This window comes from Corvus cornix, chromosome 2, assembly GCF_000738735.6.
Source record: "Corvus cornix cornix isolate S_Up_H32 chromosome 2, ASM73873v5, whole genome shotgun sequence".
Taxonomy (NCBI): Eukaryota; Metazoa; Chordata; class Aves; order Passeriformes; family Corvidae; genus Corvus; species Corvus cornix.
Genome location: NC_046333.1, coordinates 59352370 through 59374876, shown reverse-complemented (window position 1 = coordinate 59374876; position 22507 = coordinate 59352370). Strand labels below are relative to the sequence as shown.

Below are 22507 nucleotides of genomic sequence, written 5' to 3'. Positions count from 1 at the left end.
AACCGGGGCCGGGCCCGTTCCGCGGGAGCCCCGGCAGCGACACGCGGGCCCGCCCCGCCACCCCAGACAGGCATCTTAGCGCCGGCGCGGATACCCAAGGCCGAGGTTTGTACTATATAGTTATGCGGAGCTCTTTTGTCCCCCCTGCTTAGGAGGCGAGACGGCTTTGTGCCCAGACACGTTTGCTTCCTATGGAAGATTTTTGGAGCTTCCCTATACGTTGGGCTGACAGAATATTTTCATTGGTAACGCCATCGTGCTTGTGACATGGATAGTCTGACGGCAAAGTGCAGATTGGTCGTTATGCCAGCATCTCTCACAGCATAGCACGGGAACATGACCAGTTCTCTGCAGTCACATCCCATGGAGATCAGTAGCTATCAGTTGGTAACAGGGCCTGGAATATCCCATGGCCTTTGGTTGCCTATCTTGCTGCTCCCCTTTGTAATGTTGCTGGCTTCAGTGGGGTGTGTCCCACATTAACAATATGACTCACAGGATAAGACACTTTGCCTATTCCTGCTGTCCCATAAAACTCAAGTCATTATCCTTAAGGCCTTTTAGTACTGTTAAATTACTCTGAACTAGTTGGATTGCAAATTAAGTAAAACTAGGCTCATATATACGCTTGGGGAAAGAGTCAGACACAGAGCAATAAGGGCGCATCACAGGCGTGCAAACAAGAAATGAAAAGGGTACTATGACTGTTTGCAGGGCAGAAACACTAGTTGCAATCAATAGCACTAATTATGCTCAATAATAATGTGATTGCATGCATTAGGCAGACTTCTGACACATCAAATGAAAACTGCACACCAAGCCTCTTTCCACAGGAATTTACAGTCACTAGGCACTTTGTTATTTTACTAAGGTTTTTTCCCCAGACCTCTAGTTCTGCTTCTTTACCTACCCATAACAACTGTGTTCAGCAGCTAATGCAGGTCAGCATTGATCTAATGCTTAGAACTGACTACTTGTGAGGAATTGCATGTTTTCTTTGGATTCTACCTCAATTCAATGACATCTGCTAGATATTCTCAGAGGATGCTTTACCTCCTCCCCATTCATCATCCTCCATTATGTTCACAAAAGACATATGGTAGATGTTCTCTGAGCCTGTTTTATCCCCTCCTTTCTCATCCCTTCTTTCTGATGGGTTCAAAATGAATTGTAGGAATCCTTTCAAAACAAGCAGAGTTTTATTCAGTAGCCCTGCAGGAAGAGCTAACACAACACATATGAGTAACTGGGGTTTTAGACTACCTTCAGCCTGAAAGCATTGCAGCCCAACTTTATTTCCAAATACCCTATCCAACATTTTGAAAAAGGTAGTTTATACTCAGGAAGCATCTTAAGGCTCTGTAATCATTGCTCATATTTTGATTCTGTAATGATTGTTTTTTATTGTTGGGCACAGCGTGAAGACCTTCCAAAACTCCATATTGTACTGTATCTCCTCCCTCTTTTCCCTGTCTCATGGCTCTAGCATGTTTCCATGACACAGCAATGGGTGGTAGTTAGAGTACTCTCCCATGAAGTGTGGGGTTTGCCCTCTCAGACACAAATGGCCATGGAAACTAGCTCTTCCACCTTATGTACGAGTAGTATAAGGAATATGCTATTAAAAACAGTTGTGTTAATCTATATGCTATTAATAAACAGGTGGGAACTACATCTTTACTGGATGTAGTTCAAAATGTTTGTATTATTTCCTACTGCTGCCTAAGTTAGCTATCTAAAAGTAAGGAGTCTAGTTCAAATACAGTCTCAAATTGCATCTAATTTTGGGTTATCTACAGCTGAAAGAGAATGTAGCAACACTGCACTCCCTGTGCCCACAACTGTGTGGTGCCACCACATTTCTTGTATTAGATTTGGAATTTGATCCATTTCATTTGTGGCTGCACAATCAGCTGATCCAGCTGAAAAACTACTTCACTGCAGAGAAGTTTCCTGTTGGATCATGTCATCCCTCTGACTCACCTTGGAATTAGATCAGGCATGTGAAGAGGTGGGAAGGCACAGCTGGGGACAGTACTTCATCGGTCTGGGTCAGGAAAAACAGGCATGTCCAGGGGATTATTCATCTGTTCTATTTTGGACCTCATTCTGAAGACGGCCTCTGCAACAGTGACTGTGTTGATTTCACAGATGAGCCTATCTGTCCAACAGTTCTCTGACTTAGGGCTTGTCTCTAGACAGCCTTATAGCAAGTTTTAAGTAGGGTGTTTTTTTGAAATATATGCTACTTTTGTTTGAAGTAAGCAGTCTCAGATGACTGATGCAGACATTTCTTTTTTCTTTGCACACTTCTCTTTTTGTATAGTACTGTTCAGATACAGCTAAAAGATCACAGAATGGCTTGGGCTGGAATGGACCTTAGGGGTAATCTAGTTCCAATCCCCTTGCCATGGCAAGGGACACTTTCCACTATACCTGGTTGCTCGGTCCCCTCTTCAATCTGGCCTTGAACGCTGCCAGGTTTGGGGCATCCACAACTTCTCTGGGCAACATGTTCCAGAGCCTCACCACCATCACAGTGTGGAATTTCTTCCTAATATCTCATTTAAATCTACCCTGTTTCAGTTTAAAGCTATTACCCCTTGTCTTATCACTGTGTCTCTACAATGTCCTTGTTTAAAAGTCCCTCTCCAGCTTTCTTGTAGGCACCCTTCAGATACCTGAAGGCTGCAGTGAGGTCTCCCAGAGCCTTCTCCAGGCTGCACAGCCCTGACTCTCTCAGCCTGTCTCCACAGCAGAGCTGCTCCAGCCCTCTGATCATATTCATGGCCTCCTCTGCACTTACTACAGCAGGTCCATGTCCTTCTTATGTTGGATTCCCCAGAGCTGAATGCAGTACTGCAGGTGGGGTCTCATGTATTTGGTTAATTTCCAGCGTAACGCACCTCCTGGATTTTAAAGATGTGACATTCTTCTAAATTTGATTTGGTAGATGTTTTATGTTGTTTGTTTATATAATTTATGACTTATTTTTTTAATTATGACAAGAATTAATCCATATGAAGGTTAGTTCTGGATTCTGATGATATACAATGACTCGTTTCCCTATACTCTTCAGTAGGAAAGGATACTTAGGAACAGTAACTTGTAAATGACCATCTGCTAGGGAAGTTCTAATGTTCTTTACAATCACTCAGTTGACACCCATCTGCATTAAACAAGCATTCTCTAAGAGGAAGGCAAAACCATTTTGGCCATGGAGGTCCACTGCAGTTCCATTTTACTTGTCACGCCTATTTATTTTAGTATATATTAGTTTTATAACTGCTGCATTGTAAAATAAGGTGTATGATGCCAGGAAAAAGTCAGGCCAGTACACTTCTAGCAAGGAGACAGATATGAAGAACAATGTTTGTCTCACAAATCAGTTCCACTGACCTTTATTCTGACTACATTTTCATTATAGTCCTCTGTGTACATTGCTTTTGGAACTGGAAGCTGTGAAGAAATGATAATCAAAGGAAAAGAGAAAGGTTCAGAATAGAGCAAGTGCCAGCCATCCATTTAATCACAGCTTTTCTCTCTGACAGGGCAACTACAAAATGTTTTGGATGGCATACAAGACGCTGTAATGCATAACCATATGATGATTTGACTAAGACAAAATTTTTCCCAGTTACAGGGTACATGTAGATGTTTTAACTGCTGGACCACAGTGATTTACTTCCCATCTATAATCTTATTGTGTATGTCCTAATATTTTGCAAGTGTCCAAGTAGCATGGCTTACAGTGTTCTTATCTATTTCGTTATGTATAGAGAAGATATATGAAATGTATCAATACAATAAGTCTGGTGTCTGCTGTTATATGGGAAATCAGGCTAAAATTATTTCTTTGTCCCTTTTTACCTTAATATTTATGAAGTATGCAAGTAGGATTATATGAAGCATATAACTGGAGTTCCTTCCAATCCATGTAATCTTAGAACTAGGCAAAGATTCTAGTAATAAATTTTATAAAATAATTTATTTTTCCCTGACCATGTTAAAAATTGTGATGTGCAACTTCCTAGTTGATATTTGCACATAGATGCCAGAAAAAAGGGTTATACTCCTCAGTCCCTCTGAATTCAAAGTAGTAATTGCAAACCAACTCAAATGAAGATTTCATATGTTAACACTGCAGTTTTGTTAAATGATTTTGGATAACAAGTTCATTGAAGTGAAACACAAAAATGTGTTTATGCTATTTGCCTTCATAATCTTGTGGTAATGTATTGTGATACACCTGTAAAAAGCAGGTAACCTCTAAGGTGCTGGCTTCTGGGATCTCCGGGTGCCTGGGCTTCCCTGGGGATGCTGGCCAGAGCATCACTCTGCGCCAGCTTCCCGACACTTCTGTAGGGAACCACTTGTCCTAGTGCTTTTTTTGGCACAAACACCTGTTCTCAGTGTGGCCAAACTGACTACACCCAATATGGTCACCTCTTCATGCTGATAACTCAGACCAGTTTTCAACCAATGATAAAGTTAAAATTAATCTTTCTGTTCTCCACCACTCTTTGAAGAAGGAAATAGAAATACTTCTACTGACCATAATGGGCATCAGATTGGAGCACTACTCACTTGATAAAGAGCCCTTTTTAACTCAAGCTCTTGAAATAAAACTAACAAACAAGCTTAGATTCTGTGTGCTCTGAAACTAATGATGGCAGCGGGCTCCTCTATAGAGACTGTAGTTCTCACCCAAGCAAGCTACCACTGAAATACACAGAAAATCAGAAGGAAGTTTTAGTATTATTTATTATTATTGTGTTTTGTGAAACCCTGTGAAAAATTTGCCTGTATCTGTTGGGCAAGGTAGCAAAGCTTCTTTATAAGAAGAATATTAGTTTTATTGCATAATATAGAAAAGGGAATTTAAGAATATATTTATGCTAGCAGTTAATTTCCAAAGTGTATTTTATTTTACTCACATGAACAGTACCATTGAAGTTAATAGTACTAATTTCAGTTTTAAACATTTTATATATATACATATGTATACACACAATTAGAATATTAGAGTGGAGTTAGCTTCTTGATACAGCCAGTCTGCAGTGTGCAAAGATGCCAACTGTGCAGATCACATCATATCTAAAATATCCCATAAAGAAAATAATTGTTGTACAGAATTCAAAGTCTACTACAGCAAAAAGTACACTGAGTTTGGGTAAACCAAAAACTCAGATAAACCAAACTCAAATGAGCATACTCATCTCACTTTAACATGTGTTTGTTCTTCAGCGTTGTAGCTTGCATCATGGTTTTGTTCCTGGAGAGGATTAAATAGAACAGTACACAAGGGCATCCCAGACTGGTGCTTTTCAGAACATTTAATAAACCAGTGGGTTTCAGATATGTAGAATCAATAGTTATCATACAAAAAATTCTAAATGTTCACACCAGAATTTTTGTATTTTTATAACAGAAATATAAAATTCTACGTCAGTCTGTGTTCACGACATTTCTTTTCCTTTGCTGACTACTGAGCTGTACAGTCAGAGGCTTAATATGAATAATTTATTTTGCAGTAGCAGTGCAAAACTCCAACTGCTTCAGAAGTGCCAAATGTGAGCAGATCTTCTAGTTCTTCCCACAAGATTTATGCAATCCATTCTACACCACATCTTTTGAAAGCATCTTCTATCAAATTCCTAGCATAGTAAATTAAATAATAGATAGACCTGGATGAATGCACAAAGAGACATACACAGTGTCGTTCAATTTAGACATAATTCTGTTTACTTGCATTTATCCTTGAATACCTTACTGGTTCCTACATAGCATAAACCTAGAATAGTGTGCAAGTACTATATATAAAATCTGTTATCTAAACACATTGTTCTCGCAGTGTGGTGGGAACATTAACTGAAGACAGGGCAGAAGGACAAGCAGAATTTAAGCTGTTAAATTTTGCAACAAATTCCCCTTGCCAGGATTTTAAGTTAATATCTAACATTTAACTAGTCTGAAGTATAAAGATGATTCTGCCAGGTTCATACCAAGTAGTTCTTGCAGCATTCAATAGTAGATGACCTTCCCCTATGATAGTGGAGCTGATAAGTCATTGTATTATTTTCAAAGCACTACAATTTTTCATTTCATAGAAATGTTTCCATATTAAATAGATAAATTTTGTAACAAAAAACCCAAAACACTGTAGAACATTTCATTAGAAAATAATCCCATGAAAGCTTCACTTCGTATTTCTGGAAATAGATTGGGAGTAAAAACCATTCAGCTTTATAAAGTTTTGAATATATATGTGTGCAATACGAATCTAGAACTAAAATATATGTTTATAATATCAATCATGAAGACAAGGAAAACCACTCATTTTTGTGGTAAGAGTAGAGCAGTGTTGATGATTTGGAGCTAGAGTGAATAAAGGTAAACTGCCAGGGAAGGTTGAGAATGAATATGAAACACAATGATGCTCTCATCTACAACACAAAAGACCTTGATTTGACTGTCTCGAAATTTATTGGGAAGGTTGATTTGTGTTTGAATAACCGCGAAGTTCACCTCAATTGATAAGCCACTCATAACAGATTTTAAAACCTGATTTAGCTAATGTGATTAATGTATAAGCCTATTCACTTCCATTGATTTAATTTCTGTATGTAAAGAAAATCTGTTTTATTAATCATTTTGAGATTTTTTGGGGATTAAAAAGTTCTAGCCAAAGCTGAAATATTAGATGAAATAATTTCACTACTATATAAGAACATTATTTCAAATTAAGTACAGATCCTGTACTTAATGCTTTGAAAATAGCTGACACTTTATCAAATTTAAATAAAGGATTCAGAAAATACAGACTAGTAACCACAAATATATACATGGTAATTGACAGAAATCGTTATTTAAAGAGTAACAATAGGAAACTTATGAAAAAGAAATTATGTTTCAACTAATTGTTGCAAGTCCTGGAACATGTAATAATAAAAAGAAATTTGTAAAAAAATAGCCTTAACACAACCAATATGTTTTGAAAATGCTGCCAAAAATATGTCACACAGGAATCACCAAGGATATGAAGTAGCTACAGATTAAGGAAAAAAATACCTCCATGGATTAGAACATGGGAAGTGGAAACAAAGAGCAAGTTTATTACAGCAAAATTAGAGCATTGGGATGTTTATGAAAGTTCTGTAAAAAGTTTTGTGCTTAATACATTAATAAATGGTTGGGAAACATAGACAAATGGGGATGACAAAACTTGCAAATGGAACAAAATGTTTAGTTTATTTAAATCCAAAAAAAAGATTATGGGGATATTCAGAAATTTTACATCAATTGGGTGAATGAGTAGTGTGATAGCAAGAGAAGCTGTAAGCTCAATAAATAGTAACCACAATATTAGAGCAAACACATTGAGATGCTTCTCCTCACCAGTAAGTTCTGAATTGACTAAATTAACCAAAGACAAGCCCGGTCATCATTACAGATAATGTGTGTATCCAAAATCAATAAATTTGAGCAAATAAATAGGGGAAGGAAAGTAATACAGAATTCTAATGAGAATTAGACAAACATTGCTTATCAAATTTGAAAAGATTCTGAGCAAAAGCAGGGAAAACATCCAAGAAGGGATTTAAAAACGGAAAATTTTTACTTCAGAAAGAAAACAGGATTTGTTGCCTCAAATCTGCCGTGGAAAAATCTCAAAAGAAAAATGGCAAAGGACAGCTAAAAGCAGTAAAAAATAAAAACTGATACTAAAAATTGGGATCAAGTCATGCCTTTCTCCATAGATCATAATTTAAAATAAGAAAGTCTTCATCAGTTAATGAAGTCATAAATTGACAAAATCGAATGAGAAAAAAAACCCACTTTACTCATAGTATGTGGTTAATTTTTGATGCCCCTTTCAACACTACATTGTCAAAGCAAAAAAGTTAGAAAGTTTGAAGAGAGAAGAGGAATTCAAGTGGAGAAAACATGTAAGTAAGATAGCAGGAATATCCAGAATTAAAACAATAAATATTGAAAGTATTTTGGAAAGCTACAGTTTAAACCAACTTATAGCTGTTACATTGAGGTGACATGTAGGCTCAGATTAACCCATACTGGCAAAAACTTCTGAGTTGGGTTGTTCAATCCTGTGTGTAAATTCTTTGTCTTGATTTTTTAACCACAGGATTCTCAAACTGGATTATATTTATGACTTGAACAAAAGAAGTATCTGTGTATGTATAATATTGGTACCTACTGTAATCTTACTAGCATATGCAACATGCTCTTTTGCCAGCTACTCATTTTGCACACATTATACATTTGCTGTTGCCAGTGGGTGTGTATTTTGAGGCTGAAAGGTGAACATCTGCTTGTGTGTTTTGGTGACGAGGGGGAGACTTAGGTTTTTTATGGCACATCTGCTTATCTTTTACATGAAGGCCCTCGACCTGAGGCATCCAGGTGTCTTCAACATTGAGATACCTACTCCACCCTAAAGTAGATAGACTTGGACTCTTGAAATTCTACTGAACAAGTATCATTTAAGATACCCTGGCCCAGTTTTGGAATTCTTCTGTCTGTGTCCGTGTCAGAAGTATTTGGGCTGAGTGGCCATGGTCACCATCCTTAGCTGTGGAAATGAGGAGCCTGCCCCAAGTAGCAAGTGGCATCCCCAGGCTAGCAGAGATGAGCCAGGTGTCAGGATAGTGGGTGCAGCCCACACTCTTGAAGAGTCATGTCACATCAACCTTGTTCAGGCTAAGGCTGTCCCCATTCCAGAGCCAGTCCCAGCAATGCTACCTGTGCTGGCTTAGCTTCCCTGTGCACTTGCACAGAGAGTGAACTTTTACAAGGTAGCATGAATATCCGAATGTCATCCTTCAGTCAGCTGAGTGCTCTTCAGGCCCTTGGAAGAAATTTCCCCTTCTCAGGTGTGGGCCTTAGTCCTCCTCGGGTATTTAGGGTGGTATTTATGGAGACCTACCAGACTCTCGAAGTCACCCTGGCAGGTGGCTGCTTGGCCTTCGAGGTGGGGGCCTGGGCATATTCCCACCAGTCGGGCTCTGGCCAGACTCCCAGGTGTTCAATCTCAGACACACATTTCTGTGTTTCCAAGAACCGCGCTATTTTTTGTCACTTTTTCTGATGTGGGCTGTGCCCGCTGCTGCTGCCTGACGGTCAGCAGCAAGGCCGGGTACCATCCCATCAGGAGCTCCCTGCTGATGGAGGCTCACCCACCCCCGCAGGCTCTGGCTGACCCGGGGAGCCCCGCGGCGCGGAGGGAGGAGCGCGCAGGGCCATGTGAGCCGCTGGCGGCAGCAGCAGCCCTCGGGGAAGACAGATGGGGTGAGGGACAGCGCTCGGTCCGGCTGTCAGCGCGGCCCCAGCCCCGCCGCGGAGGGAGCCCCTCCTCCCCGCCGTGTGCGCCGTGCTCCCGGCCGGGGAACCATGGCGTCCAGCGAGGAGGACGGAGGCGGCAACGGCGCGGTGGAGGAGAAGGAGAACGGCAAGAAGAAGCTGGGCGCCCTGGCTACGACCTGGCTCATCTTCTACAACGTCGCCATGACCGCGGGGTGAGCGGGCGCGGGCGGCAGCGCGGCGCCTCCGCGGGGCGCAGAGCGGCAGAGCCGGGGCGGCGCGGCCGGGGCGCGGCGGGGGCCCGGCGGGGCCGGGGGGCGGCCGGGCGGGAGAGCCGGGACGCGGGGGAGCCGCCGGGAGCGGGGCTCTCCTCGGCTGCTGGGCATTGCCTAATACGGTGCAGCGCTGCCAGCCGCCGGCGCGTCACCCCGCGCCCGCCGCGGAGGTTAAGTATAGCCGGGACCGGAATGCCGGGCGGGGGAACCGCGTCCCGCGGCACGGCCTCGCCGGATGCGGAGGGGACTGCTGGCCGCCCGCGGGGAGCCGACAGCGCTCCTCGGTGCCGCCGGCGGCTTCACGGGCCCGGGTCCCGCGTGGGGCGGCGCGCTCGCCCCGGCTCGGAGCTGCAGAGCCCGCGGGCGGTAGGGATGAGCGGGGACCGGTGCAGGGGGAAGAGCTGCAGTAGCCCAGCAGGTTCATTTGAGCTTGTGCTCCGTGCTGCGAGGCTTTGCTGTGAGAAAAGCGGGTATTTGTTTTGAATAACAGATCGTAAGAGCAGTCAGGTTTATGATGTTAGCGCTCGAAGCACGTATTGTCACTTCTTGAAAATTTTCCCTGTTCACTAACTCTCGGGGAAAAAACCCCAACCCATTAATTTCCACATGCTTAAAAGAAAGCGAAGAACTAAACATTTTATAACTTCTAGGGCGATATTCATCATGAGAACAGTTTTACTTTGGCTATCAGTGGGTGATCTCTCTGCCCTTTGAATCCCGTAGAGTAAAACTAACACGCCGCTGTTGAGGCAGGAGCTCAAGCACTGATGGAGAAAGCCAGGAATGTGATCGTAATGGCTTTCTTCTCACTGGCAACTGTGAATCTCGAATATGTATTCAAGTCTGTTCATATATTATTGCAGCACTTCTTGAAAAGTGCTTTTACGTGAGGTTAATGTTACGTCATTGAATTACCAGTCTCGTGCTCCATGTGTGAATTTGCTAATGAACACTGACTCTTGCCACTGTCTTTTATATGTCTCTAAAAGATTATCGAACCATATTAGTTTTGACCTTAGGTGCAGCTTCAGTATCTCCCACTTCCTTCTCTCCCATTTTCCATTAATATCAAAAGGAATTAAGACATGCAAAATTGGATTTTTTTTATGTTGAAACAGAGAAAAAGATAGGATTAAATTCTTATAATCATTTATGGGTACAATTTATATATATTTTAGCTTATCTTTGTTTCTAAAAGAGATTTAAGGGACTCAGATGACAGATCAATACCCAATCTTGCTCAAAGTTCCAACTGGAGATGCTGCCTTTATTAGAGAAAGTGTTTTCCATTTCCTGGTGATTCGTAATACTCAGTACAAGGGCTTTCCTGAGATCCAAAGTCAAAGCCACTGACAGCTGAATAAAACCATCTACAGAAATTTATGTCCACATAAAAAATCATTTAAGAAAAATACATTTGCAGTCTTTGATTCTGAGTGTCATCCAAGATTACTTCTCTCTGCAATGCTTTGGTTGTGGAATGAGGTGCAGAAAATGCCTTGTTAGGTTAAATGTATTATGACTTCTCAGTCTAAGTCTCAGACAGAGCTGTTGCTGTCACATTTGTGCTGCCAGCTGGATGTAAACTCACTGTCACCTTCCTCTTGTCAAACACTTCACTATAAAACAGGGCAGCTTCACTGTGAAAGACTAGCAGTGATATTCCAGTAATTCCTCGTTTCCACAGTGGTGGCAGAGAACCTGAAATAAATGCGCTCATATTTAAAATCCGTTATAAAATCTTAGTAACACTTGTGGGGGAAAATTTTGGCGCACTGACAGATCGGATTCATGGGCTTAAAGTAGAAGGGATCAAAGAGGGGAATCATTCCTGCTGTGTGGGGAAGCTTACTAACTCTGTGAGTTTGAAATGCTGTCATGAGGTGCTGGAATGGGGCAAACCAAGTGACTGCATAGCAGTAGCTGCCGTGTGTAGGGGTTGTTAAGGGGCTGATACTGGAGTCCGTGCCATCCGAGGTGAACAGGGAGCTGTCAGTATCCATGTGGCTCTCATGCTGTCACAGCAGAACGGATCTGACCAAAGATTACTATTTCCTGGTACCCTGGTTCCAGTGCTAGCCTATACCTTATGCTCAGGGAGGAGTATAAGAAGATGAGTTAAATATTTATCCAAATGTTTATGTAAATATTTCTCTGAATATTTATAATCTCTCTGAATCTGCCTCTGAGTATTTCTAAGACCCTTCTGCTTTGTCACTTGGGCCCTTCCTTAGCCAGAGCTCATGTCGCTGTAGAATATACTTGCTATGGCTTTATGGAGAATGAAAGGACTGAGTAAGTGTTCCCAGCAACATCAGAGAAAAAGCTAAACTAAAATTTTTGTCATTTTTGATTTTTATTTTTACCTCTCAAAGTAGCCATCCATAGCTCTTGTTATGCCTATGTCTATATTAAAGAATTTTTATATTTTCTTAGTGTTTTTGGATTGAAACCTGAAGTTTTCAGTCTTCTTGCTAATATGATGTTTTAAGAATGAGGTATAGGTCTGAAAGGCTGACAGAGTTGGGTTTTTTCAGGGTGGAGAATGGAAGGCTCCATGGTGACATTATTGCAACCTTTCAGTTCCTGGAGGGAGCCCACAAGAGAGCTGGAGAGGGACTTTTCACAAGGGCTTATAGTGATAGAATGGCTTTAAGTTACAACGGCTTTAAACTGAAAGAGAGAAGGTTTAGATTAGATATTCGGAAGAAATTCTTTACTCGGAGGGTGATGAAGCACTTGCAGAGGTTTCCCAAAGAACCTGCAGATGCCCCATTCCTGCAAGTGTTCAAAACCGGGTTGGATGGGGCCCTGAGCAAACTCATCTAGTGGAAGGTGTCCCTCCATACAGCAGGGATGGTTGGAACTAGATGATCTCTAAAGTCCATTCCAATCCAAACAATCCTGTGGTTAAGGAACATCTAGTACACTGTTTTGAAAATCTTAATTATATAAAAATGGGTTTATTATGTGGAAGGAATTCCTCATGCCTTGGATTATTTTACAGTCTGGGCTGGTTGTGGGATCAACTCACAGTTTAGAAGTTTATTTTTTTAATCTCAATTTCCATTCCAAATCTCAATTTAAGTTTTATATCAAATTCTACTATGATTAAAAGATATTGTTACTTTTTCTTTATTTTACATTGGAAGGGTTATTAGCTGCCATTGTTGTTCAGTTTCCTAAAAAACCCCAGAAAATATTATCCAACCCCCTCAAATGTGCTAGTTAAATATATCTGCTTCTGGAAGTCAGGAGCATAGAACACCTGTCTTGCAGCACTTGGGAGTCTGATTTTTTAATCAAGTTTTAGAACACTTTTCAACACTTTTGAAAACATAATTGTAGTGGTAACTTCATGTGGACAATCACAAACATTGTGAAGCATAAAGATCACCAGTCAGTCCTGAAATTGGTGAGTTAAGGGGCCATGAGAAATGTAAAACTGATGTGCATAAATTCCAGTCCTTTACTTTTACAAACTTGCAACCCAGTGACTTCAGTGCCAAGCTCATCATGTGGTTTCAAATAACAGTATTTAATAGTCAAGATGCATGAGGATTTAATAGTAAAAATATGTAGTCACTAGCTAGTGAAAAGTCTTCTGGATGGGTGGTTTTGGGAGGTTCCCTCAATTAAGTCAATCTTCTGAAGGTAGTAAGTTATCCTCCATCCTTTTCCAGGTAAAGAGATGAGTGTAATGTTTACATAATATTATATAATATTTATGTTTAAAGATATTTTTGATGATCTAAGAACACTGACAAGTGAAGAATCAAAGATAATCCATGAAAAAAAATGCTCTACTAAATTATTTACAATGGATGGATATTTTTAGAATTCTAATTTGAAATGTATCCATTCTCTTTCTTTTATAGGTGGCTGGTATTAGGTATTGCCATGGTGCGGTTTTATATACAGAAAGGAACACATAGAGGCTTATTCAGAAGCGTTCAAAAGACGCTTAAATTTTTCCAGACATTTGCTTTGCTTGAGGTAAATTTTAAACATTAGTTTGCTTTACTGGATGCTGCATATCACAGGCAAAACACATTATTATCCTGAATTTAAAATAAAAATATTATATTAGTACTAAAAGCCTTTTTTACTTTATTATTTAATGAAGATTTGGGGGTGGGAAAGATGATTACTTGAAACAAATGGGCACATGTTTTTCAAACTTAATTCTAATATTTCTTTAAATGGACAGTGCCTGGTAACTGCTTTGCTTTGAGAGTCTTTAATGCAAAAGGCAAAATCTTGAAGGCATTACAGCCAGCAGATCAGCCCTCCAGTGTAGTAGAATCTCATGACCATCTCAGAGAGTATAGGTTACCTATAATTCTTTATACTGGACTTACTATCCTTCTGTGCCTTTCCTGCTTCTGCTTATTGCGAGACTGGATTCACATACCCCATATAATCCATTGCAACGGGGTCTGTGCCAGATGTGCAAAGTATTCTTTAAGTAATACTTCTGCAAACTATGCACTAGTGGTCTCAGTTCTGGTACATCTTTGGAATGAAGCTTGGGTTTATGGAGCACTTGCAGTTCTTTCCCAGGCACAACGAAGAGTGCCTGTCGACATTTTAACTTTTTTCCTCAATCTGCCTGTGACATCTCAAGTTCAAACAACTATTAAAATCATGTCACCAGCTGTATATAGGCTTTTGTGCTGTTAAACTTACACAGTAAGTAATTCTATTCAAACCTGCCAAAATAATGAAAAGTACTTCATGCTCTAAACATTACTGACCAGAAAATACATTATATCTAAAGCTTCATAGCTGTCATTGACAAAAGTATAATAATGTTACTAATCTGTAATGAATGCAGGGCATTTGAAAATTGCTGTGTATTTAGTGTTCCTTATATGACTTCCTCTACGCTTTTCTGTAAAATTCTTCTTTGAATAAGGTAAAGGAAGGGAAGCTTACTAGCTGAAAAAAATGCTTTGTAAGTATCTAAATGTCTAATATTTACAATCAATTTGGAAAACAAATGTCTTTCATGTATTTGCACAGCTCAGATATTGAGCCCATCCCAACACTGATTGCGAGGGCTCTGCAATGTATTTCTTTTTAAGACTGTTAGTGGGAGACAAAAACCAGAATTGAGCCTAGGTTTATATTAATACCAAAATGCCATGTTTCTAGGGTAGCTAGTAACATGCTGCACATAGTAACCTCTGACTTATTTTTATTTACAGGTAATCCACTGTGCAGTTGGTGAGTTCTTTGTTTTAGTTTCTCCTGTAATTAGTTAAAACATGAATTGTGGAACAGAGATAACATGTTTCTCTTTTTAAGGAATAGTTCGCACATCTGTGCTTGTGACTGGGGTCCAAGTGAGTTCAAGAATCTTCATGGTGTGGTTCATTGCACATAGTATAAAACAGGTATGTGTGTGAGCAAATTATGTTTTGATAGCTTTTAAGGAGAAGCTATTAATACAGTTCTCATTTCACTAGGAAGACCAATTTAAAATTTAATTATATTCCTACAGAGAATACTTACATACTTGAGTGCAATTTTGGAACTTAGGGTTACAAAATGGAATTTGTGTGATTCTTCCCAGGATACTGAGTCTGGGTCTTAGTTGTGAGTTGGCAGTGTCTTCAGCATCATGCCCTCTGTGGTCTGCCTAAGTGAAATCAATGACTACTCCTATTATTTATGAGTAAAACTGCCCCAGTGTTAACAGTTCCCTTTCAAAAATTTTAATAAGCACTTGCTGAATTAATCTAAAGAAATTGTAAATTTATGTCTTTAAATTTATGCCTTAAATGGAATTCACCTGGATAAACATGGTTACGATTTTGCAATTTTTTTAGAAACCTTCTCAAAATTTTAATGTTATGATAGCATTAACATTTGATGACATCCAGCATGTCACAATGGCACTTAAGGAGTATGTAAATGACAATAGTTTATTTGCCTGGCTGTAGGTGGCTACTGTAAGGCTAGTGATCCATTAGCAGAATGAAACAAGCAGTTCACAGCTAGTAGGTAGGACATTAAGTTCAGCTTGTGAGGTGTGCTTTCTATGAAAGGTATGTAAAAAAATTAAGTGATAGATTTTGTGCTCCTGAATTTATTCAGAACTTGAAAAGCTGAGCCATTAAACTGTCTCACCAGCAGATGGCATAGGCCTTTCTGCAGATGGATTACCTTAGCACCTGCCTCAGTTACCAAATCTTCAGTTCTCTAGAGGACTTGTTTTCCACACTGCATCTTTTCCTTTACTATCAATTTTCTTAACATGGAATAAATTAAATAGGGTTTTCATAGGTTTTTTGTTGTTGTTGCTTTCTTCTTTTTTTTTTTTTTTTTGGTAATTTAAGTGTTTTTACCTTTTTCTGTAAAGCAAAATGTCTCAAAGATTAACTAGATTTTTATATTGAATGTCTACATGTGAGCTGGTCTATAGCACTGCATTTTGCCATTTTTTATTATCTGCAGTGGATCTTTACCATATCCAGCAATTTCTTTTATTTCCTCTATCGACACTACTGTAGGCCAAGCTGTGTCCAAAAAAAAAAATATATGCCTGAATGTATGTCTGATTGTATTTCATGCTGTTATTGTTTAGGAGGCATGAATGTTCAGGGTCACTTTAGGTGGTGAGAGGCACGTCAGTGATAATAGCAAGAGCCAGACTTCCCCTCTTGACTGCAGATTTGCAAGGCAGCAGATAGGAATTCTCTTATTTAAAGCTCTTCTGCTTGGATTTAGCACTGTGACATGAATCCAAGTTTGAGTTATCAATGTTTGTCTCTAACTGCATGAGGCAAAGAACAGCCTAATTCTGTCTTTGCTTGTTTGTTTGGGTGTCTTTGCACTTCAGTTGTTGTTATTTATTTGTGATTTTGGTGCTATTTTTATGTCTCCATTTTCTTTATCATGTTGCTGAAATCCTTCTGCTAAAAGTGCACCTTCTTTGACACATTGAGGGTGCGATTTTATGAGCACTTACAGTTCTTCTTGATTTTTGACAGTTGTGGATTTTCAGCATCTTGGAGATAGATTAAGCTTTGTCTCCATGTTGCATTTTATTTTGAAAAATCATTTCCTTCTTTTGTAATTTTAACAAAACTTGTGTTGCTTTATTCTATTTCACAGACATCCCTGGAGCTTTTCAGCTTTCAGGCACAGAAGTGTATTACAAAATTCCTCCCCTGTTAAAGACAAGAAAATTACTTGTGTGTAATTCTTCCTCACAGAAGGTAGTGTTTGTAATAGATCCCCAGGTGCCTTCTTTGTGTGTGGGGACTTTTGTTTATTTGTTCACTCAGAGTGAAAAAGAACTCGTGTTTTGAAACAGCAGAGATGTGCTACCTACCAATGAGGCAGTTTAATGACTCAGAACTTAAATCTTAAATGGGATTGTTCAGTGAGTTTACCCAAAGATCCTGATCTACCACCTACTCTTTATTTAGTGAGCCATCTGTGCTCCAGCTCCTTAACTATCTTAGAGCTCCCTGAAGTCTGCCAAACCTGATCTTCTGTGACCAGGTTCCAGTTAGTAGGTTATATAAAGCAATTCCTTTTGTCTGATGCTTCATGGAGATGTGCATTATGCATTGAGGAAGAAGCAAGATATAAAGTAAGAGAAAGTTTAGGAAATTGAGTAGTGAAATGCAGAATGATTAAAAAGTGATTATGAGAAGACATATCTTCTGTATCACTTTTGTGTTCCTTCTGTTTTGAGGAGTAAGACGGTAAACAAGTAGGTCAACCACAAATAAAAGAAGGATAGTTAGATGTGTGGTGGAAATGCAGGTAGAGAATAAAGAGGAGGAATAAGCTTAATTATAGAGTTTTATGTTTTGATATTTGCATAATGGATAAATATTGCTCAGTTGGCAAATGTCTGTATGTTAGTAAACACACATGATAATGAAATGTACATGGTAATAGATTCAGCATATCACTTTTGTGCCAAAACTTACTTTCTTTACAAGATGCTAGTTCTGCTCTACGTATCTTAAAGAGAAGTCTGTTGCAGTTTGCACAGAAAAGAAGCTTAAGGATGAAGAAAATGTTGGTTCTTTATAATTCTGCAGATCCAGAATGAGGAGAGCGTTATTCTTTTTCTGGTCGTATGGACTGTGACAGAGATCACTCGATATTCCTTCTACACATTCAACCTGCTCAACCATTTGCCATACTTCATTAAATGGGCCAGGTGGAGATGTCTTGCACTTGAGTTTCTCAGGATTCTGTGCATGTTGGTTTCACGCATGCTGAACTAACACACAGGAGAGCAGATGTTTGAGCTTTGGTTTTGTGTCAGCAAAGTGCAAGTCAGTTGCTTACAGTACTTGGGATCATTTTTGCTTGGTTTAAGATGTTAAAAATATTTTAGCTGAGAGCTTTGGGGTATGGTTTTTTCTTTGCTTTCTGTGCCTCACAGTTTGAACTCTGCTTTCACTTAATTTTTTTTCTCTATCTTTGGAGTCATCTTTTAATTTGCAGTGTGACGATGCTCTTGAATACAGTGCCCAAAATTAAGCACATGTGCTAGTCTTTGTGGATGTTAGTTCTTTGAAAACGTGGGAATCATTGTCACTCAGTCTGTGTTATTACTACTTTATAAGAAATTCTGCTTTATCAGAGCTTCTGTAAGATTATATCCATGTAGTGAAGTTAAATACTGACTTAGTTTAGCCCACCAAAAATTGTGTTCCATATCAAAACTATTTTGATTTTGAAGCATACTTAAGGTTGTCCACTAAATCCACATACACTACAGAGATATGTTTTTCGGAGAGTTAACTGAAATAGTATTCTGTGTAGTCATTATTTGAAAAATACATTTAAGGCAAACTTACTATGTTAGAAGAAAAATATCTAACCTACATTCAGTGCAGGCAACTCTTATTTTAAAGTTTGTTTTTTTCTTTATTTTTGTTTTATAGATAATGCAGGTTTGTTGCTTCTAATGCACTTCTTTGATATGTCTGATATTTATGTCTATTCTTATAAAATATTATCTTTTTGCTAGTGCCTAAGTTAGAGACTTGTTTAAGCACTAAATGACAAATTTAAAGATAGGCAGATTGACTATCATCAGTAGCTTTTTATACAGACTTCAGAAAGAGAAATGCATTCAGAACATATTACATTGACAGATAATTATTTTTGCCATCAGGTCAGTGTCCCCTGAATAACAGAATTTTGTTTCCTTAATATAGACAATAGGGAAAAACTGACATCTCACAGAAGAGATATATGGTGAAATATTAATAGAAACAAAACATATGAAAAGGTATTATTTTTTTCATAGAGTCCAAAATATCCCATCAAGATTCATGGATAAACAAACAGCACAACTGGGCATAAATTCAGTACCAAGAGAGATGGAATTTCTGATCTTTACCTTATAACTGCATAGAGACAAACTATATGTAAGGCATCAGCTCCTTATCTAATCTACATTCTTCCCCTAATCTACATTCTTCTTGGTGCTGCCAAGCAATAGTACAAGGGGCAAAGGGCAGAAACTGATGCACAGGAAGTTCCACCTGAATATGAGGAAGAACTTCTTTACTGTGCAGGTGACCACACACAGGAACAGATTGTCCAGAGAGACAATCCAGTGTCTCCCTCACTGGAGATAGTCAAAAACCGTCTGGACACAATCCTGTGCCATGTGCTCTAGGATAAACCTGCTTGAGCAGGGAGGTCCCTTCCAACCTGAACTATTCTGTGATTCTGTGATTCCCCTCATCTGTGAGTCTTCTAAGCCCTTCTGCTTCTAGGACGGTTTCCTGCTTAGTTGCTGTTTTGGATCTCATTTATTTTGATCAGGGAGTGCACACTATACCTTTCTCTCTGTGTGACAGCTCTCATTGCTGTTCCCTATATGAACTGGAGAATTGTTCCTTAGGAGAACCTGGACAGCACAAAGCCTATTAATTACAATTTTCATTTTGTCACTGCCTGTGTGGCCTTTGGCATTCAAACCACATTTTCTTTAGACTGGATGCTTTGCCTTTTATTTGAACATCATCTCACTTAAAAATGGATCTGATAAGTTTCTAGCACTTTCTAGTAATTTTCTTTTCTCTTTTTATTCAAATTTCCATTAGTGGTAAATGTAGTATTCCCATGTTGCAGTGAGTAAAACAGCTTTTGATGTTTTGCAACATCTTCATTATCTTCAAACAAATTGTAGTGCATACAGTTGACCCCGTGTGTGTGCACTGTGATGAAAATATGTAGGATCATCTGAATTTGGGATTCAGTCCTGGTCTGAATCCTGTCAGTGAAAACAGGAGTAAGATCAGTATACTTTAAAAAAATCATTATTGGAGACTAAATTTGAGGATTGTTTTATTAGAAAAACATAAAAACATTCTGATACTTCACTGTCTTCAAATAAAAGCACTGAGGAATGCATTCTCTTGTCAACCTAAGCAACTCTGTCAAAAGTAACTGAAACTGATATTCTGTGTCATCAGGATGTGGTCCTTGATTCTGGTGCAGGAGCTACTGTAATACATTGCAGTGCCACTAATAATAACAAGAGAAAATATTTTAAGTTTATGGGGTGTTTCTCACAAGTTTTTTTTATTTTTCAATGCAGATACAACTTTTTTATCATTTTGTATCCTGCTGGAGTTGCAGGTGAACTGCTAACCATATATGCTGCTTTACCCTATGTGAAGAAAACAGGAATGTTTTCGCTGAGACTTCCCAACAAATATAATGTCTCCTTTGACTACTATTACTTCCTTATTATTGTCATGTTCTCCTATGTGCCATGTAAGTATTATTTAACTGTAGAAACATATCAACGATATAATAATCAATCTTCAGTGATGCTATAAACACTGCCTGTATTAAAATTTGCTGAACACTTTCTACTATAAAAGCCTGCTTTCTCTTGTTCCAAGCTTCACTGTGTTTTAATTGGTTGGACTGAAATTTTCTGTCCTGTGACCTGCTTAGGAACATAAGCTGCCTTAAAAATTTCAATGAAAACGCTAAAATTATTTCTCAGACTTGGACAAAGTAAGAAAACTTTTTGCTTACACACAGAAATGTCTGTAACTGTGTCGCTGAGACTTTCTAGTGCCTCTCCCACTTTGAGTAATGGCTTAAAATTGGTCCTGCAAGTTGTGCCAGAGATTTGCTGTGGCTTTTTTGCTACTAATAACCATTTACCTTGGAAAAATCACCATCCAAGCATGCTCAGGAAAAACTTGAAGCAGTATTCTCCAAGATTTCATTTCACAGAAGTCAACCCCCCCAAAATCTCTCTGAACATCTGCAGTCCCTGGTTTTATCAGTTTGTGCTTGTACTTGCGCATACCAGAAGCCATGGAGATAACAGTAGGGACAGTATCTGTCTTTCACTTCCAGTGTTATTTCCACTGCTAACTAAGCAGTGAAGACAAGGAGAAAGCAAACTGATATACCAGATATTCCACCATGAATGGGGCTAGACCAAACTTGGCAAATATAATATTTTAGATAATATTAATAATAGAATATATAACGGATTTTTTTTTTTTTTTATGATCCGTACATTGAGGCAGCAGATTAGGGAGAGAAATTGAAAAGCAGGAAAATTGAAGTTAAAAGGTCTGTGATCTGCATTCGTGAAAGGTATTCTTTTGAGAAGGTGACCTTCAGTATGGACTTTTACAATATGCATGCACACTGAAATTTTTTGTCCCAAGAAATCATGAAGGCCAACAAGAGAGATTTATGTCAGTAAAAAATATTCTAAGGTGTGATGACTTACTAACAGTTTTACATCTGTTTATATAACAATGCTTCAGGAATAAATCCAGTTTTCTCACCATTAAATATAAGGATCTACTCTGTCAGCAGGACAGTAATGTAATAGATGGCAGAGGAACAGAAAAGAGGGATCTCCTTACTTCAGACTTGAACAAGTAGGGTAAATTTGTATCCTCCTCCAAATATTAATTCAAACATGCTTAGGACAGATTTGAAGGCTTCAAGCACCACCAGAATGTGGTTGAATCCTGTTTCTACAAGGAAACTGTTGGGGCGAAGTTCCTTGAACACAAGGTATTCAGGGGAACTTGTCTGAGCTTTGAGTAATTACTGTTTTTCAAATCACTGCAATGTTCATGACTTGTTATTTACCTTAATCAACTCAACCACTGTGTGCCATAATTTTTACTCAGTTCATCATTCTGTAAAATTGTGGTTTTCCATTATGTGATCTGTTGAATTTTTTCATCTGATTTGCTTTCTTTTATGCTTTGATCAAGTATTTCCACAACTCTACTTCCACATGCTGCGGCAGAGAAGAAGGGTGCTTCATGGAGAAGTGATTGTGGAAAAGGACGATTGAGTCAAGCTGTGTAACCATGGTGCTTTTAGTGGAAAGGAAAAGAAAAGAGGGTAAAAACCCAAAACTTCCTCTGATTTTTCTGAGTCCAAGTTTTAAAACATGGAACAAGAATAAACAACTGTGCCTAAAATATCATGGACTGTATTATTTTTGCAATTAATATATTTTCAGACCTACCTTTTCATCCTTGGATTCACTTTGACTTTTAATTGTTCGTTTCTTCAAAGAAATTATTTTCTTATTTTCAATAGGTTGATGAGTAGCTTTAAGAATTAGAATAGTTGGCTACTGTGCCTTCTGTTCTGAAAGCTCTGTTATGACCTGTAGTCATTATCAAGAACAGAAGGAGAGTTGGTAAGTTGTACTGAAAGTGAGTCTTCTGGAAAACAGAGTGTAAATTACGTAATGATGTTTTTCATAGACTAGGTAAATTTATTGTTATTTAAGCTTTATATTAAGTAATACCTTTCCAGTTATAAGTACTGTAGAATGTTGTTCGACATTTTTTGAATTACAGTATCACGCTGCAGAATTCCAGAAGAACTTTTGAAAGGAGCTGAATTTGTGACTGTCA

At 38.8% G+C, this 22507-nt stretch overlaps 1 protein-coding gene across 5 annotated transcripts; it reads left to right on the top strand.

Moving 5' to 3' along the window:
• The first annotated feature begins 19 nt into the window (after positions 1 to 19).
• HACD1 (3-hydroxyacyl-CoA dehydratase 1) lies at positions 20 to 22066 on the top strand. 5 transcript variants are annotated; one of them, XM_019285793.3, is made up of 7 exons: positions 20 to 105; positions 13475 to 13592; positions 14807 to 14825; positions 14907 to 14995; positions 17663 to 17784; positions 20188 to 20366; positions 21851 to 22066. In XM_019285793.3, exons 2-7 carry the CDS (start codon positions 13497 to 13499, stop codon positions 21931 to 21933), a joined length of 588 nt encoding a protein of 195 aa, XP_019141338.1. In that variant the 5' UTR covers positions 20 to 105; positions 13475 to 13496; the 3' UTR covers positions 21934 to 22066. The 5 variants fall into 5 exon arrangements, with proteins under 5 accessions (XP_019141338.1, XP_039404973.1, XP_039404972.1 ...); XM_039549041.1 differs by lacking the exon at positions 20 to 105 and adding an exon at positions 9281 to 9536 and having other exon boundaries at positions 14913 to 14995; XM_039549040.1 differs by lacking the exon at positions 20 to 105 and adding an exon at positions 9294 to 9536.
• The last annotated feature ends 441 nt before the right edge of the window (positions 22067 to 22507 follow it).

Coding starts and splice junctions, on each gene's coding strand:
- HACD1 (XM_039549038.1), top strand. CDS start 9,186: ATGGAGGCTCACCCACCCCCGCAGGCTCTGGCTGACCCGGGGAGCCCC. Junction 14,996..17,662: donor TTGCACATAGTATAAAACAG/GTATGTGTGTGA, acceptor ATAATTCTGCAG/ATCCAGAATGAGGAGAGCGT. Junction 20,367..21,850: donor CATGTTCTCCTATGTGCCAT/GTAAGTATTATT, acceptor GCTTTGATCAAG/TATTTCCACAACTCTACTTC.